At 41.6% G+C, this 18,303-nt stretch overlaps 1 protein-coding gene across 4 annotated transcripts in view; it reads left to right on the forward strand.

Annotated features, from left to right (window-relative positions):
- Positions 1-4,652, forward strand: part of Far1 (fatty acyl-CoA reductase 1) — a 65,551-nt gene extending 60,899 nt beyond the window's left edge. For all 4 annotated transcript variants that reach the window (XM_045145354.1, XM_045145355.1, XM_045145356.1 and 1 more), the window contains 2 exons: positions 2,514-2,641; positions 4,375-4,652. In XM_045145354.1, coding sequence (XP_045001289.1) covers positions 2,514-2,641; positions 4,375-4,537 — 291 coding nt within the window. In that variant the 3' untranslated portion in view covers positions 4,538-4,652. The remainder of the gene's footprint in view (positions 1-2,513; positions 2,642-4,374) is intronic.
- The last annotated feature ends 13,651 nt before the right edge of the window (positions 4,653-18,303 follow it).

Raw genomic sequence — 18,303 nt, forward strand, 5'->3', positions numbered from 1 at the left:
TAGTCTTTTATCCACTGTGTCTAAACCATTCGACTGGAATTTGGATTTCAGTCCTTGAATGTTTCATTTTTAGAAAGCTGAATTTATTTGCACGCATGCATGTGCACACGTGCACACACACCTATTTTTATTTATTTTTATTTGTGATGTGTATGCCTGTGTACATGTATGGAAGTTAAAGGACAACTAACAGATCAGTTCTTCCCTTTTACTTTCTTTTGAGGCTGGGTCTCTTGTTGATCAGTGCTCAGTTCCTGAGCTTCCAGGACCTTCTCCTTTGTCTGCCTCCCTCCTAATTATGCACTAGGATTACAGAAGTACACTATAGCTGCTGGCTGTAATGTGGGTTTTAGAGATTAAACTCAGGCTACTGAGAATTGCGTAGTAAGTGCCTTAACACTGAGCCATCATAGATATTTCTTAAACAGCATAGGCTCTTCTGAAACATGTTAAACATAATTACTCTAATTTTCTCTCTGACAATTCACACTTAAATGGCAGCATCAGATTCTGCTGTTGTTAAGCTGGGTCTTGCTTAAGGTTCATATTCCTTGAGAATTTCTACTGGAGTTTTAGGGACAGAGATTGTGCCATTTCTGCTACCAACTTGGTGTCTCTTAGGGCATAAACTAACCAGGGCCCTTACTAAGCCAGGGCTACTACTGGTCAGTGTCTGGTTAGGAATTTAGCATAACTCAGGTGAATGTATGATTACACTTTTCCAAAGGAGACTTTTTCTTTTTTTTTTCCATATAATATCAGCTTCTTGACTCTTTTTGTTATCTATTTTAGTTTTTAGTGTTTTGATTTAGTCCAATATATGAAAAAATCCTCAACATATTAAAAACTTACAAATTATTTACTCTATTTTGTTTTTTTTTTCTTACTGTGCCTTTGAAACCTTGTGCATTTTTCAGTCTGGCCTATCCAGTTTGGACCAGCTACATTGCTACATAAGGCTTATGAATTCTGTGTTGGACAGTGGGGATGTAGTCCATCTTGCCAGTTCTGAATTACATGAATTCTCACTGCGTGATGTTTTATTGCTTTTTTTTTTTTTTTATCTTTGCTCTGAGATTGTAGCTTCTTTATAGGGTTTTATCTCTTATTCCTTTCTGCCTTTAAAACAAGTCTTACAGGCTTAGCAGTTAAAGATGCCTGCTTGCAATGCCTGTTGCCCCAGGTTCAATTCCCTAGTATCCACATAAACCAGATACACAAAGGGGTACATGCATCTGGTACATTTGTGGTGGTAAGAGGCCCTGGTGTCCCCATTCTCATCCTCATTCCCCTCTACTTACCTGTCTCCTTGTCTCTCTGATTGAAAATAAAGAGTAAAAAGAAATTTTAAAGCAGATCTAAAGCACCAGGTACTCTCAGGTTGAAAATTTTGTCTCCTCTAATGGATTATGTTTCCTTCCCATCTTTCTGTAATCCCCTCCGCATGCCATTTTGCTTCATGGATTATTAGAAAGTAAGCCCTCAGGTGCAGACTATAATATTCTTTGACATCTGTCATATTCTCTCTAGTTACGACCTCCTCTGTCCTTCTGGAGCTAACAGCTGTCTTGAACTCTATGTTAGTTTAGTGAGTTTACACAAATAATAAAATTTTCATTCTTCTATTGATAGATACCTATTTCAGTTTTGTGCTATTAGGAATTACTGTCCTGTGAGCATTCTTTTGGCTGTGTGAACCCATCTGTATAGAACATATGCCTCAAAAAGGATTTTCTGGCATGTAGTTTATTCATATATTCAATTTAGTAGATTATATTGAATAGTTTTCCCAAGAGGTTATATCAGTTTATAATCCAAATGGTACTATATAAGAGCTCCTCTTTATCCATATTCTCCAACTCTTTGTACCTTAGTTTTTACCAGTGTTAGTAACTTGCCTATGAGGTAGTATCTCAATATTTTAGTATGATTTCTTCCTAAATAAAATGTGTGTGTAGAAATAGAAAAAAAATCAGTTTTATTGAAACATGGGCTAAGAAAGTGAACAATTTAGAAATAATGATTCTTGGCCATTTGAAAACACATTTCAACCACATGATAATGGAAATCAACATGGATGCTAAAAAAAAAGTTCTCTGGTAAAATTAATCTGTATGGTATAGAAGATGTATAAGAAGAAAAGTTTCAAAAAGAAAGGGGAAAAAAAAAAATCAGGTGTGGTGTAGCATGCCTTTAATCCCAGCACTTGAGTGGCAGAGATAGAGGATTGCTGTGAGTTCAAGGTCGTCCCCTGAGAATACATAGTGAATTCCAGGTCAGCCTATGCTAGAGTGAAACCCTACCTTGGAAAATAAAAAGAAAAAAAAATAAAGGAAAAATTAAATTTCAGATTGCAAGGAGATAAAATAATAAGGAATAAAGAGACATATGTCTATAGAAAGAAAAGGTAATCCTTTAAGCAGTTTGTAATTTCTTGGAATTCTTCAGAAAATGAATTTTTTGGTAAGTTGTAAAAATAAAAATAGGACTTTTTTTTTTTTTTCTTAACACAGACCTTTAATATTGATGTACGGCAGTTACATTGGGCAGAATATATAGAGAACTACTGCATGGGAACTAAGAAATATGTATTGAATGAAGAGATGTCTGGCCTCCCCGCAGCTAGAAAACATTTGAACAAGTAAGTTTTACATGGGTTTGATGTGCATCTTCTCTCATGACTCACTGCACAGTTTGTTTTACTAAGCTAATACAGCTGTGAGTCGACTGTATTTAGGAAAAGTGCTTACCTTTGGATTATGAGGGTAGTACTCATTAGCTTAATACTGGCTTCATCAGTGCATATGTGTTCCTGAACATGAAGTTCAGGTGGGATTCCCTTCTGCCAAAGGCCACTTAACCTCCTTTTATAGTGGGAAAAGTAAAGGTGTTAGCAGAAGATACAAATAATATTTAGACTGGAAGCTAAAGTTTTATTAAGCTCCTTAACTTGTTCTTTGGAAGTGGAGAAGAAATTTTATGATAAATCATTCAGCATAAAATTCTGTGTTAGTCATGTAGAATAATAATCTCCTTAATCTTCATAGAAGTGGTAGTGCTGACTGATAGATGATTGCATGGTTAAATTAGTGGAATTTATATATAACATGGTTATATAAGTTTATATTCTTTTTTTGTTGTTGTTGTTCATTTATTTATTTATTTATTTGAGAGTGACAGAGAGAGAGAAAGAGACAGAGAGAGAGAGATTAAGAATGGACGCGCCAGGGCCTCCAGCCACTGCAAACGAACTCCAGATGTGTGTGCCCCCTTGTGCATCTGGCTAACGTGGGTCCTGAGGAACCGAGCCTCGAACCGGGGTCCTTAGGCTTCACAGGCAAGCACTTAACCGCTAAGCCATCTCTCCAGCCCTAAGTTTATATTCTTTTTAGATGTCATCAAAATGTTTAGGAAAACAAGGTGACATACTTGTCTCACCTCTTGAGCAGGAACCTTTGTAGACATAAGGCCATGTTTTACTTGATCTCTGCTGAGGGCCTGACAGCTTTTAGTTTAGGGGTTGTCAGCTAGATAGTGACTTTTTTTAGATCAGATAGGAAATTAGAAGTTCAAGGATTGTATTTGTTGCATTTGTCTCCCAAGTGGTGAGGCATGAGCCTCTGTTCCTGGCTTACCTATAATTTTTAAAAAAAAATTTTTTTAATTTATTTATTTGAGAGCGACAGACACAGAGAGAAAGACAGATAGAGGGAGAGAGAGAGTGGGTGCGCCAGGGCTTTCAGCCTCTGCAAACGAACTCCAGACGCGTGCGCCCCCTTGTGCATCTGGCTAACGTGGGACCTGGGGAACCGAGCCTTGAACCGGGGTCCTTAGGTTTCACAGGCAAGCGCTTAACCGCTAAGCCATCTCTCCAGCCCACCTATAATTTTTTGATACCTACCACAGTGTCTGATACGCAGTGAAGTTCAGTAATATTTGTTGAATAAGTTTATGTTCTTTGTAACTGTTAGGTAAAGACTTTGCTATATGTTAATGGTTAACAGAAGTAATGCATTGATAGATTGATAACTTTCAGACTTTTAAAAAATATTTAGTTGAGAGAGAGTACACCACCTCCTACCCAGGCCTCCTGAGACTAACGGATTCCAGTTGAGTGTTCCACTTTCTGTATCTGGCTCTACATGAGTCCTAGAGAATTGAGCCCAGACTATCAGGCTTTGCAAGCAAGCTCCTTTAACCACTGAGCCATCTTTCCAGCCCGAGCTTTCAAAATTTTAAGGATTTTTACTTTAGTTTCTAAATGTTTTGAATGGGGTTTAACTGTAGTTAAATTTAAAATTGCATGAATTAGCTTCCATCTAAAATATTTTATTCTCAAATATCGTTTAGCATGCTTCTTGATTTACTTTTCAGGTTGCGAAATATACGTTATGGTTTCAATACTATCCTTGTGATCCTGATATGGCGCATTTTTATTGCAAGATCACAGATGGCAAGAAACATCTGGTACTTTGTGGTTAGTCTGTGTTACAAGTTTCTCTCATACTTCCGGGCATCGAGCACTATGAGATACTGAAGATCAAGAAGTGAGCATTAGAACATCTATGCACTGGTGGTCTAAATGCACCAAATGTAAAATGTACTTAAGTCATCTCGCCTTGTGTCAAGACATTAAACCATCTTAAATCGGAGTGTGCAGTAAATTATTGTCCATTTTGTATAACATTTTAATGTTTATGCTCATAAGCTCTAGTGAACACATTGTGGTGTGCCAGCTCAAATCTACATTAGCTACCAAAACTAAGATTTCACATTTCATCCCTAAGAAGAAGGGTAGGGTGAAGACAGAGGGGCTGCAGGAGCGCTGACCAGTGTGTCTGCGCAGCTCTGGAGCTCACTCCTTGCAAGATGCCTTACCTTCCATGTGGCTCGAAGGGTCCGTGCAGTGGAGGCGTTTGGACAGGAGCGCTAAGCTGGTAGTTATTTCATTTTTCAATGTTCGGTGTTTTTTTTTTTTTTTACATTTTAAAACTATAGCCAAACTGTTTTCACATCATCTTATAATTTATTGAACGGCATCAAACACGAAAGGCGTGTTCTCTTTTTCCTAATCTGATTAAACGTTTGTTCCATATCATTTTCAAGTAAGTCATTGGTTACCTTTATAATCAGAAGGCTATATTTTATTCTAAAGTCCATACAGGGTCTAAGTGGTTTTGAGAATATATGCCTGTGCTTGTTGAAGGAAAGTATAAACAAATTCAATAAAACCATGTTAGTATCAAAAAGAATAGGAATACAGTTTTTTCCTGTCCACATTTTGATCAAATAAAAATCTGGTGAGGTTTGTTTATGTTTTGCAGTAAGAAGCTTTCTTGAGACTTTGTTGGAGGTGGTGTTGGGGAAGGGCTCGTACCTGTGCTCTTTTCCCTTTATGAATTTTCTCATAGGACTTTAAATGACTCCGACTGTCTTTCAAATGAAATCTGAAAATACATTATCATGGAATAATGTGTTTGCAGCTATTAACAATACTAAGGAACTGTCTTCATTTGTTTGTAAACACATACTAATTTTGACATTGAAAGCTAAATTCCTTCAAAAATAATGCATAGATAACATATATAAAATTAAAGGAATTTACCACATAAAATAGCAAACTGTTAACTGAGTTTTAATATACCATTTTTTTGCATGTAGTTTTAGCTTTAGAAAGAAATTAATTATAGAAACAAGTAATAGCAGGAAATTGGTGTATATTTATTGAAACATCATAATTCCCTTTAAATCTTAATAGTAGTTTACTACTATTTTATACATTTAGTTTAAGATTATTCAGCATAACACTGTTCTCACTGAGCCAATAAGGTTGTACTATATTTAAGTCACTGGTTTATCTTGGGAATGTTTAAAGAGGTCAGTGCACAGTACACAGAGTTACATGTAACTTTACATTTAATGTTTTGTCAACTTTAACACACATGACATTAAGACGTTTATTTTGCTACTTGTGGAAAAACAAAATGTAAAGGAAATCACCTTCATCCATGCAGGTGTATAATCTTGAAAAGGAACAGTGCTTCCATGTTGAAGCCAGATTTTGTGTAAACTTTTAAACATTATTTTAAAAGAAATATGTACATAAATATCTATATATTCTTGGAAATGATACTAAAGTCTCTGGTCTAGGACCATGCCTTGTATAAGGTATGAGAGACCATTACAATGTTCGAAAATGGAATAAATGATGCCTTTGGTTTAAGGTGGCCCACATGATACACATTGAGTACTCCATTTCTCCAAATATATTTCCACAATGTGTTGAAAACATGTTAACATTTATGTGATTTTTATACTTCTGCCAAATATACCAGGAATCTGATGAATTGTTTTTATCTCACAAAAGAGTCAGGTGCCATGTGGGCAAGCCTGTGAATTGAATGAGGAGTGGGCCTGCTGAATGTCTCATTGCTCTTGTAAGCCAGCTAAAGAAATGGTAACTGCGAAGGTGCCAAGGCTACCAATTAACTTGTGTTTTTTTATTTAGAATTCTGTTGTCAAGAGAGGTAATGAAAATGAGTGTAAAGAGTGCATAGATGGTAAGTGCCCACCACCTAGACTTTGGACTTAAGTCATATTTAGCGATTTGGGGGTCTACTCTGTTACTTTCTAGGCGGTGTTTTTAGTTCTGATTATATTTTCTATACAAACTATTTAATAACAGAACAGTCTATAAAATAAATTTATTTCATTTAACCTGTTTGATGAAGTTGTATTCTAAAACATTTGAGTCTTTCCCTCCAATTCACTCTGAAGTCTGGCATACGTATTTGTAAACTGTAATGTCAATGTAACTATGTTTAACTTGGACTTGGCTAATGCGTCCTACAGCTCCGTGCAGAGAAGCATGACAAAGCACTGTTCTTTGTGGCAGAGAAGAAACGGTTCTGACTCTGCGTAATGAAGCTTGGAGTCAGGGAGTGGGGAAAACTCACCTCTCCCCTTTGTGTCTGTCTGTGGGAACTGAATTGGGATTTTTTTGTTGTGTGTTTGCTTTAAGTGTAAACTGATAATCTTTTATAAGAAGTAAATAGAAGCATTATCGGGTGCCTTTGTTTGTAAACCAAAAAGTAATAAATGAATCCCTATATTTCTATTCTAGTATGTATTGTATTTTTACATTCTGAAAATTTTCCTAGTTCATGTGATGGTGCTGGTGCCGCTGGCCCTTCCTCATCACTCCTTAACGCCCTCCTTTCGTTTAGTGGGAGCAGCTTGTGAACAAGCACGCGAGCGCTTCCAGTCAACGTTCAGTTACCAGTGCTGCTCTTACGGAGAAGCTACAACTACGTGTGTTTTCTCTTCTCTATACTTAGAGCCAGGAGACCACTGGGGTGTTATGAAGATGAATTACGAGGGTTAATGATACCCTCTTAGTTTATAAGTTCTGTTCCAGTAATTGGTCTGACTTCTTCATTCGGGGGATTGTTTATTAGTAATAGAGATTGAACCACTTAAGGAGAATAATAACATGGGTGTACCTGGTTGGAGTTGCAATATAAATGGCTTGTAAGCTGACTCCCAGCCCTGACTTGAAACCATTTGCTCTGACTCGGCTGTGCTTTGAGGGGAAAAAACAATCTAAATCTTTGCATGAGAACATTAGAGAAAGGAATGTATACTGCATAACTTAATACAGAAATGAGTTTGAACAGTCTTTGTTAAAATCTACATGAAATATTTGAATTTTCAGTAACATTAAATTTGATTTGCTATGTTACAAGCTCATTACTCTAGCATGCATTTACTTAGAAAAGTTCAAAGTGGCATGAGTTTAATATCTTTAGTGGTGGCTTGAACTCTGAGGAAGATGGTTATAGTTATTCTGTATTTGTTTATCACAGTCTCTTAATCAAGGCAGGAGTAGGAGAATTGTGAGTTCAAGGCCACCCTGAGACTACATAGTGAATTCTAGGTCATCCTGGGCTAGAGTGAAACCCTACCTAAAAGTAAAAACCTAAGGGAAGAGTCAATAAAGACTTTGTCCCCAAGTTCACTGAAATATACAAAGATGTCTAGTTACTGTCTTCACAATATTTACCTTTGATTTCTAGTTAAAGCTCTGTGAAGTCAATCTGGGTGCCTTCCAAAGATGCTTGAAAGAATTACCTGGTAGGCAACAGAAAACCTGATTCTTACAAGTATGTAGAGCTGGTTGAAAATAGAAAGAGTTAGATCGAACCTTTTAAAAATGCTAATGTCTTTGACCTGTTCAGACAACTTTATATGACTCAAGCTGTCATTACAGCTGCATCTTTTTAAGGAGCTCATATATGTAAATCTACAAGTGAGGGTAGATTTCTTAGTAATCCAGGGAAGTGCTTAGGTGTTTGCCATTTGGTAACCAGATCCTGCCCTGTGTTGTGTCTGTCACAAGTCCCTAGCTTCCCTCTCAGCTTGGTGCTTGGTTTCTGGAGAGCATATCTAGCCTCGCACCTTCTACACTGTAAAATGCCAGCTAGCGTTTATTGACTGCTCACTATGTGTCAGACACAACTCCTCCATTTAAGCCTTACAACAAGCCCTCTCTTGAAGGCACTGCTCTCACTCATATTTTAGAAGTGTGGTAGCTAATGTATCTATCATTAAGTTAACCACATTGTACTGCTGGTGGCAGAACCAAGACTTGACCTCAGGCAGTCTAGCTTTATAGCCCACACTCTCATTTAGTATGATTACAGCTGGATTCTGAGAAGAGAGGTACAGTTAGGGTGACTGGACCCCTGAAGGTAAAAAAGGCAGGAAAGTTTGCACTTGCTAGAAACCAAATGATCTGACTTCTTATCTCTTGCCTAGTTCCCTAGACCTGTTTTTCCACAACCAGGACCCCTCCTGGGAGGGAGGTCTTTCATAGGATTTAAACATTGTAGTTGGTCAAGTTCAGCCCCAGAACTTGGGGCCTGGGCTAGCCTCTTCCTGAGACAGCCCCTAGCCCTGACCAATCAGCTGTCCCTACCACTAACTTTTGCATGGGAGGGCAGGCTCTCTGACCACTTGGGAACTTCCAGCTGTCCGTGAGTTTTTCCCAAGGCTACCCCAACCCAGCCAGGAGGCCCCCCAGCCCTTACTCTCCACATGGGCTCCTTTATCCCCTCCAGCTCCCCACGTGACAAGCTCCTTGAACTTTCTTTTTCCTTTCCGCACTTTTTTTTTCCAGGCCCTTCAAGTGGGATCTCTAGCCACGTGGTCTTTTTTATTTAATTCTTTGATTAAAATTAGAAACAAACTTAGGGCTTGGGGTTGAAGTACTTTCCTTGAACGCCTAGCACCCCGTTACAATTCCATATCTGCTGCCGTGTATTCAACCAACCATAGCTTAAAAATCACTTAAAACTGCATCTGTACTGCAAAACTACAGATGCTGTATGGAGGAGACTTTCCTACAAACGTATTTAAGGAGTGGACTGGATATAGCAGAAAGGGCAGCTCAGGACTGGAAGAGTACAGAGGCCAAGAGGGACTAAAAGACAAGGCACCCAAGGAGAGGCTGGGGGTAGCTGGGTTCTCACCTGAGGACCTTACAGCCTCAGAATTCACTGTTCCGGGATGCTCTCCAAAAACTCAAAACACCAAAAGGTTTTCCTAGACAAAGACATCCCATCAAATTAAGTATGAATGGATTTTGGAGTTTTTAAGTAAATTGTTGTTTTGAAATGAGCTCAAGAGAGGAGTACTGTTATGCTGTCACTCCAACTTTTTGAGAATAGAAACCACAGCAAATGTTTTCCAGTTTTCTGTGATTCAGAACATGTGGTCTGAAGACCAGTTGTTAGCACCATCTCACATGAACTCAAAAATGCGTCGGGCATGGTGGCACACGCCTTTAGTCCCAGCACTCAGGAGGATTGCTGTGAGTTCAAGGCCACCCTCAAACTGCATAGTGAATTCCAGGTCAGCCTGGACTAGAGTGAAACCCTACCTCGAAACCAACCCCTGCCAAAAAAGAAACAAAGCCAATTTGGGGTCAGAAACCCTAGGGCGGGGCCCAGCAGTCTGTGTTAAGAAACTTCTTCAGGAAATGTGCACTAAGCTGGAGAATCACTGGTCTGGCTAGACAGTCATGGTGTAGTGTCCTCAAAGAATGTGTGCCTGGGGTTTGGGGAGGAGGCAAGGAGAAGACTCCTGAAACTAGAAGTCACCATGATGTGAAACGGGCATTCCAACTTGCCTGAACTGGCGAGAATAATGGCCCTGCAGTATTAAAAAGTGCCTGTCATGGTAGAGATGAGGATCAGCTAGCTTATTGCAATGATCCTGAGCTGATTTTAAACCAAAGCCCAGTTTCGTTCTATGTTAAGTTATAGATGAGTGTATAACATCAAGAATGCCCAGAAGTGGAAAGTGTGGCAATGGTCCATTAATCCTGTATTTTTAGCTTCACAATAGAACTTCTGGCTCATGAGTAGGAAACAACTTAGCAGACTTACCATAGCAGTTTGTCTGGTCTTGTCTGTGTTTTGTTCTTGCTTTCTCCAGTAACCTTGCCAACCAGGACCAGTGCAGGCCAGCGCTGCCGTCGTCAGGCCTCCAGCTAGCTGTACATTGCCCTGATGTGCTGTTGGCTTTCTCAGTGCAAACCACTGAGTCTTGAGTTTATAGAGAACGGGCTGTCCCAGAGGCTGCTCCAGGCTTGGCGTGGCCTGAGAAGGGATTTCTGATCCTTAAAGCTGAAGTTCAGGGCCATGGGAACCCGTTGCTACCAGAGCACAGCCAACCGAGTGAAAGTATTAATGGTTTTAGTTGTGTTAGGAAATGTGAGATGATAGGATCCTTTGGTCTTACTCTCCAGGAAGACCATGTTTTCTGGCATCCACCAACTGAAAATACCTGTTCATATTTCTTCTGTTTTCTCTTTCTCCTAGGGGTCAGGCCCTACTTAAAAAAATAAAATTATTATTTGAGAGAGACTGGGTGCACCAGGGCCTCCAGCCACTGCAGATGATCTCCAGACACATGTACCACCTTGTGCATCTGGCTTTATGTGAGTACTAGGGAATCTCAAAAGCCTGGGTCCTTGGCTTTGCAGGCAGGCGCCTTAACTGCTAAGCCATCTCTCCAGCCCTAGGCCCTACTTTTTAAGGTACTTGGACATAGAAGACATTCAATCCTTGTTTCAACAGAATTGATGGAACGAAGTTGATCCTTTTAGCAATCACGGAATTAAGCTTGCTTTCACACAAGATTTTGCGAAGAGGATTGTAAGTCAACACCAGGCACCTCTTTGTTTCACAAGTAGAGATGTTAACATGCAAGCACCCCAAATGAGAAATAGGCATAAGCACTGATGAGCTGTTTAGTATCCACTGATGTGAAAATTTACATTTTTAATATCATAAAGAACTGATCTGTTTTTGTGGCTTTTTGGACAAGGACATCCCGTTGCATCGGTCAAGGAGCCACTTCCTAGCTGGTGCTGGTGTGTGGGTATGCTTTGTGAAGCTGCGTCTCTCAGTAGTGGCCAGAGTGGTTGGGAGGGTGTTGTAGTCAGGTTCACATTGCTGGTAGAAATCACCCACCCAAGAGCAGCTTCTGGGAACAACAACAAAAAGGTTTATTTTGGCTTACAGACTCAAGGGGAAGCTCCATGATGGTAGGGGAAAACTGGCATGGCATGAGCAGAGGGTGGACATCACCCCCTGGCCAAGTTAAGGTGGACAATGGAAACAGGAGAGCATGGCACACACTGGCAAGGGGAAACCGGCTATAACACCCATAAGCCCACCCCCAATAATACCCCGCTTCCAGGAGGCCTTGATTTCTAATTACCATCAGCTGGGGAGACTAGCATTCAGAACCCCTAAGTTTATTGGACACCGGAATTAAACTACCACAGAGGGTTCAATGTGCAACAGCCAACCACACAGGAGAGCAGTGTACCCGGTCACTCACCTGCCCTCCTTACCTGCCTTCTCAGACTGCCACGCACTTCTCTAGGCCTGGACTACCCTTGGAGTTCTGTGTCTCTTCCCCGCTGATCTACAAACGGTAGTGGACTGTACAGGACTCTCCACCTCACTCTGACATCTACCCAACTTGACTGACCCCTCAGCTTCCTTGTCGTGGCTCAGAATTGTTCTCACTCAAACTGCGTTAGGAGTTTCCACCTGTCTCGAGTGTCAGAGCTGCTTACCTGCAAGCACATTATATATGTCCATACTCTTGTTAGTTTAATGGACTCAGTTCCAGGTTATCACAGAGCAAATAGGTGGTTTCTTGATCCTGGGTTCTACTTAGATCCTGGGTATTCAGAGATTCTGCTTGGTGCTATGATGTGTTAGTGTAATCTCAAAAAGATATACACGGTCCCTTAGGAGGAAAATTGAGGGGTTCTGGGAAAAGAAAGAACTCCCACACCACCTTGATAAAAGAGTGCAAAGAGGAAATGTTGACATTAAGGTTTTCTAAAGTTGCACTTCCAGGACCTTTTTCACAAGCTCAGGTGTATGGGGTAAGCCTAGCCTCATCTCCAAGAGGCATGCTAGCCTTCACCTGCCCTGATCCCATCACTGCTTTGCCTTTTGGCACATATTCCTCAGTGAAACCTTTGCTGTTGCCAACCCATCTTCCATTTGGAATACTCTTTGCAGCTGAAACTGCATCTTCCAGGAACATCTGGCATCCATCTCCCAGCACACTGGGCTAATTCTTCTTTCAGAATTTTCCACTTTATGACATAATCACAAGGTTAAAAATCAGAGTTGAGGGCTGGAGAGATGGCTCAGAAGTTAAGGCACTTGCCTACAAAGCCCAAGGACCCAGGTTTGATTCCCCAGTACTCACATAAACCAGATGCACAAGGTGGGCACATGCATTTGGAGTAGGTTTGTAGTGGCTGGAGGCCCTGGAACACCTATTCTCTTTCTCCCTCTCTCTGCCTCTTTTGCTCTCAATATGAAGAAGAATAAAAAAAAAAAAAAAAAAAAAGATTACAGTTGAGCATACCCATTGCTAAATTGCTTAACCTGGTACCAGTGGTTCTTGTAGATCAATAAGGTCTTATTTTTGTCATGTGTACCAGTTACTTTCTGATTGCCAGGACACAATACCCACCTAGAAGAGACTTAAGGAAAAGGTTTATTCTGACTTAGGCTTTTCTTTCTTTCTTTCTTTCTTTCTTTCTTTCTTTCTTTCTTTCTTTCTTTCTTTCTTTCTTTCTTTCTCCTTCCCTCCCTCCCTCCCTCCTTCCTTTCTTCCCTCCCTCCATCCCTCTCTCCTTCCTTCCTTCCGTGCACCAGGGACTCCAGCCACTGCAGTCAAACTCAAGACATATGCCATCTTGTGCTCATGTGCAACCTTGCATGATTGTATCACCTTGTGTGTCTGGCTTACCTGTGATATGTAGAGTCAAGCATGGTTCCTTAGGTTTTGTAGCCCAAGTGCCTTAACTGCTAAGCCTTTGGCTTACAATTTTAAGGAGACATTTCCTCACGGTGGGGAATGTACGGCAAGAGTAGGAAGCTGGCTTACATTGTCACATCAGTGGGGAGGAAGTATAAAGAGCAAGTGGTGTTGGGCTGTTATTCCTCAAGATCCACAGTACAGGCATCAAATCCTGTAGCCCCATGTCCACTATCAGATTTCTGATGAGATCCTCTGGGCTCCAAAAGGCTTGGTAGCTCCCTCACTCCAGCTGTGCAGCCTTGTTGCATCTGTTGTGGGCTGGATCTGCCTTAAGCCCGCAGCTTTTTGTGGCAGGTGTCCTGTGATCCTGGTAGCTAACATCCTGTGGTCTCTATTGTAACTTGGGGTTCACCTTCACAACCTCTACGGTGGCCTCATAAGGCCTCTTTGCTGTGACTCTGACCCTGCCTCACATTGCTTAGCCTCAGTGACAGTCTAGAACCATGGTGCAAGATCCATAACCTCAATCCTATATTTTTCCTCATTCCAAAGCCACTACTACATGAGCAATACTGCTAGTTCTGCTGCCAAATTGGGGTGAAGCCTAGCCTTGGGTCACAGTTAAAGCAACCTTTGTATGCCAACCTTGGAGAACAGAGAACTCCAGTCCATTTCCTTTCCAAAGAATTTGCATTCTTCCTATTTTGAGTCTTCAGTAGTTTGTATACTGCCCTCAGGAGTGCTTTTCAGTCACATTTGGCTTATATTCAATGGTATTAATATCTTTCAACAGTTAATAGCCAAAGTGGCTGCAGCCTGTGGGCCTGGAGCTTTAAAATTGCCAACGTTTATTTCCATGTTAAACTTTATATTGTTCATATCTTTCTGCTCTGTATTTTCTCTTTTTCGTTGTAGATCTGAATCAGGTCAGGTAAAAGAAACCATGCCACAATGTCAATGTTATTCTGCCTTGAAATTTCCTGTGCCAAACATTAATCAGTTACTTTTAAATTGACATTGTCAGACACAGGCAGGTAGTCAGTTTCTTTGCATGAATGTCATGTGAACTGACTTTAGCAGTTTTCTTGATAGTCTTTATTCCCTTCTGGAACTTCATAAGCTGAGTCTCCACATTTCTCTCAGCCTTCTGGTCTTCTAAACTCCCATCAGAATTGGCCATTAAACTCTGTTTACAGTATTGGAAGGATTTTCTAGTCCAAGGTTACCAACCCTTCCACATTCCTCCCACAAACTAGTTCTAAAAAATGGTCAGGGTCATCATAGCATTGACCCCACCACCACCACCTCCTGGTAATACCAGTTTTCTATATCAGTTCCTTTCTAAATGCTGGGCTGGACACCTGACCAGAAGCAACTTGAGATTTTGAGAAGTTTTCCCATGACAGTGAAATCATGTTTGATAAGAGCAGGAAGCTGGCTTTCATGATCACATCAGCAGAAAGGAAGTAGACAGAGCTGAGGTTGAGCTGTAGCATCTCAAGGGCCACCCCTAGTAACACATTTCCTCCAGCAAGGCTCCACCTCCTAAAGCTTCCACAGTCTTCCCGAGCAGTGCTTCCAACCTGGGATTAAGTATTCAAACACATGATTCTATGGGGGGACATTTTATGTTCAAACCACATTAGGTGCCTCAGCGAATGAGAACCACTCTTAGAGAGAAGGATATCACTGAGGGAAGGCAGAATAGGTTTGTCAAGCACATGGTGCTTGTTTAGTTCTGTTTCAAGTTAGTTTCTTAGCATACATTCCTCACAGTATTACTAGTCATTGAACAATTGGATCATCATAAAACCCCAGAAGAAAATGGCATCTTTCCTTGAATGATGCAGCCTACACACCCAGTGTCTATCTCAGCCAACCAGACCAAGGCTCGAGCTGACCATTGTGATGACCAGGGCAACATCCTAGAGTGTCTCCAGGGAATTAGGAAGATGGCTCCGAGGTTAGAGACCCTTGTTTCAAAGCCTACCCGTCTGGGTTCAATTCCCAAGCCGCCCACATAAAGCTGGATGCAAGGAGTAGTATGTGTCTGGTGTTTCCATGGGCAATGGGCCCTGGTGTACACACGCACACAGTCAACAGTTCTGAGGGTCTGCAGATTGGCTTCTTGACTGGTTAATGCTAGAGGAGCTCAGGGATCTACATTTTGAACAGTCTGCAGTAACTCTGGTGATGAGACCAGGGCTAGCATTTTGCTGCCCTAACCCAGGTATGCAGAAAGATCATTTGAGGCCCAGAGGTGTTCCAAAAAGTGGAGACCAAGTATTTGTATTTATAACAAAGCTTTTGTGGTCAGGAGGTTAGACCCACACAGTTTTTCAATAAGTGTCTGTCACTTTTGGTGAGTAATAAACAGCATTGTTTTTTTTCCCCTGATGTCAACAAAAGAAGATGATAGTAATGAACAAAACTGCAATTCCTCAGTGCTTTTCCACCAGTTTTGCTGTCAATTCAGTACAAACATCTTTTTGTTCCTGCAAGTAAGCCATGTCTTTAACATTCTATTCCACAATGGCTACAGAGTAAAAATACCTCATCACTTCTGAAATTTAAAAAGAGCAAGACTCTTGCATAAGGACAGAGAAGCTGAACTGTATAGTGGAGAACATTAAGGCTAGGCATTGACAGAACTCTGCCTACCAACAGTTGTCATGAGAGGCTCATATAACCCCTCAGTCTCAACCTCACATACCTACCTGGGAAGTGGTGGGTTACAGACCCAGTGACACAGTGAATGTCAAGTATGTGGCATACTTTAAGTGTTCAGTAACTATTCCCTTACCATCTCGAAAAAAAAAAAATCCTGAACTGTAATTAATTGTTAGAATGAAATCGATGTACATTTCTGATTCTTATTTTTCTTCTCTGTAAGGAATACAAGTTCTGAGGCATTTTTAAATTTTATTGTTTTGTGTGTGTGTGTGTGTGTGTGTGTGTGTGTGTGTGTGTGTGTGTGTATAGAGAGAGAGGGGGAGAGAATGTGTGCCTCTGCACATGTGTAAAAGTCCAGAGGACCACTTGGGGTGCTGGTGTTCTCCTTCCACCTTGTTTGAAATGGGACCTCCTGCTTTTGCCACTGGAAAGGCGAGTGTAGCTGATACACAAGTTTCAGGACTCTCCTGGCTCTGCCTCCTGGTTGCATAGGTGCACTGGGCTGCAGATGCATGTACCAGTTTACATTTGGCTTTATGTGGGTGCTAGGTTTTTGACTGGGGCAGCAGGCTGGCATAGCAAATGCCTTTAACCACTGAGCCATCTCTCCAGCTTCCAGTTTTGAACATATTGAGTAAAATTAGTTCTCTTTCCTATTAATATTAATACTAGTTTTAATTAATACTAATATTAATACAGTACTAATAGTAGTTTAATTCACACGCTGACCCACTGGCAGCTCTTGCTCATGGGGACAGCGAGGTTCCTTTGAAGCATCCCTGTACCCCGGACAGTTCCCACTTGCCTGTCCCAGAGGCTGAAAGGTACCATTTCAAAATTATCCTTCCCATAGATGCTGCTGTCTACACCTTGAGACAACAACTGTGTTCCACTTCCAGCAATGGGTAGCATGCCACCAGTCATGAAACGTGGTTGTCTTTCCTTCTGTACTGGGGCTGAGAGATTTGTAACATGTTACCCGGGTTGCATTTGTGTTTTAAAAAAGCACTGGGCCAGGCTTGGTGGTGCTCACCTTTAATCCCAGCATTTGGGAGGCAGAGGTTAGGAGGATTGCTATGAGCTTTGAGGCTACCCCGAGACTACATAGTGAATTCCAGATCAGTGTGGGGCTAGAGTGAGACCCTACCTTGAAAGAAACAAAAAGAAAAAAAAAAGTAGCGTGTTGTCTCAAGGTGTAGAGAGCGGAATCCATGAAGAGGGACAATTTCAGATGGTGTCTTTCAGCCTGTGTGTGAGGCAGGTGGGAACCGTGTGGGGCGGTGATGCTTGAGGTGTAAGACGTTTTCCCCCCTAAGTGTATGTCGACGGGGTTCCCAGGAGAACCTCACATGCTGCTAACTCCATAGTCCTCACCCCGAGGACAACGCCGGGCAAGCAGTGCCCTGTGATTACAAGAGCTTTCAACGTCAGAAACCAACTCAAAGTGAACTGAGATGGATGGAAAATCATGCCGCCCACACAAGTAAGATCTAAGGAACAGGGAAGGAAAGAAGCCTTCTGGCAGAAACTAGATCCCGTCCTCGGAACCAGAGGTGCTTACTCACCACAGGAAATGGCACCGCTTGTGTTTAGAACTGTTAGCTCTCAGGTCCTGACCTTGGATTTGAGACTGACCCTCCGTGGAGGCTCCAAACACCATGTCCGTCTCCCTCCCATCCTGGGCATTCGCCCGCCCTCTGCCCCTCCATACCCTCGTCTTCCTTTTCACACTGGATTTGCCACAGCAAGCTGACACATTTGGAATCCCTTACCTTCTAGCTCCCTGTTGGGTTCAGCCAACGAGAGTCATTGGCTATAGTAGAGGACCAGAGCAGTCATCCTTCTGGGCTCTGGCTTAACAGTGGCTGCCTTATTGTCCACAAACGTCCGTGCTTCTGAAGAATGGCTCCTCTCATGCAGTGTGCATTTCTTGAAGTTCAGTCGTTGCCTCCTCCTCACGGCCCCCACACCCTTCCTACTATTGCTAGTCTCTTTCCACTATTGCTGCCTAGCATGCCTCACCACTCCTTGTTGGGTGTCAGAACCCAGATCACATTTTTGCAGCTGGCCCCTGAAGTGTCCTTCTGAGTATACTGTTTCCTGCCTGCTGGTACAACTCCTCACATACATCTTAGTGGTGCGGGTGCCTTCCGCTGGTGGGAGCCACACGCTCAGGTGTAGTGGGATGAAGCCTATTGACGAGTTTTGAAGAGGTTTTCACTGTCTTTTTCTGTTTTTCAAGTTTGCTACTGCCTGTCAGTACTGAGT

Source organism: Jaculus jaculus, chromosome 3 (assembly GCF_020740685.1).
Source record: "Jaculus jaculus isolate mJacJac1 chromosome 3, mJacJac1.mat.Y.cur, whole genome shotgun sequence".
NCBI classification, from domain to species: Eukaryota; Metazoa; Chordata; class Mammalia; order Rodentia; family Dipodidae; genus Jaculus; species Jaculus jaculus.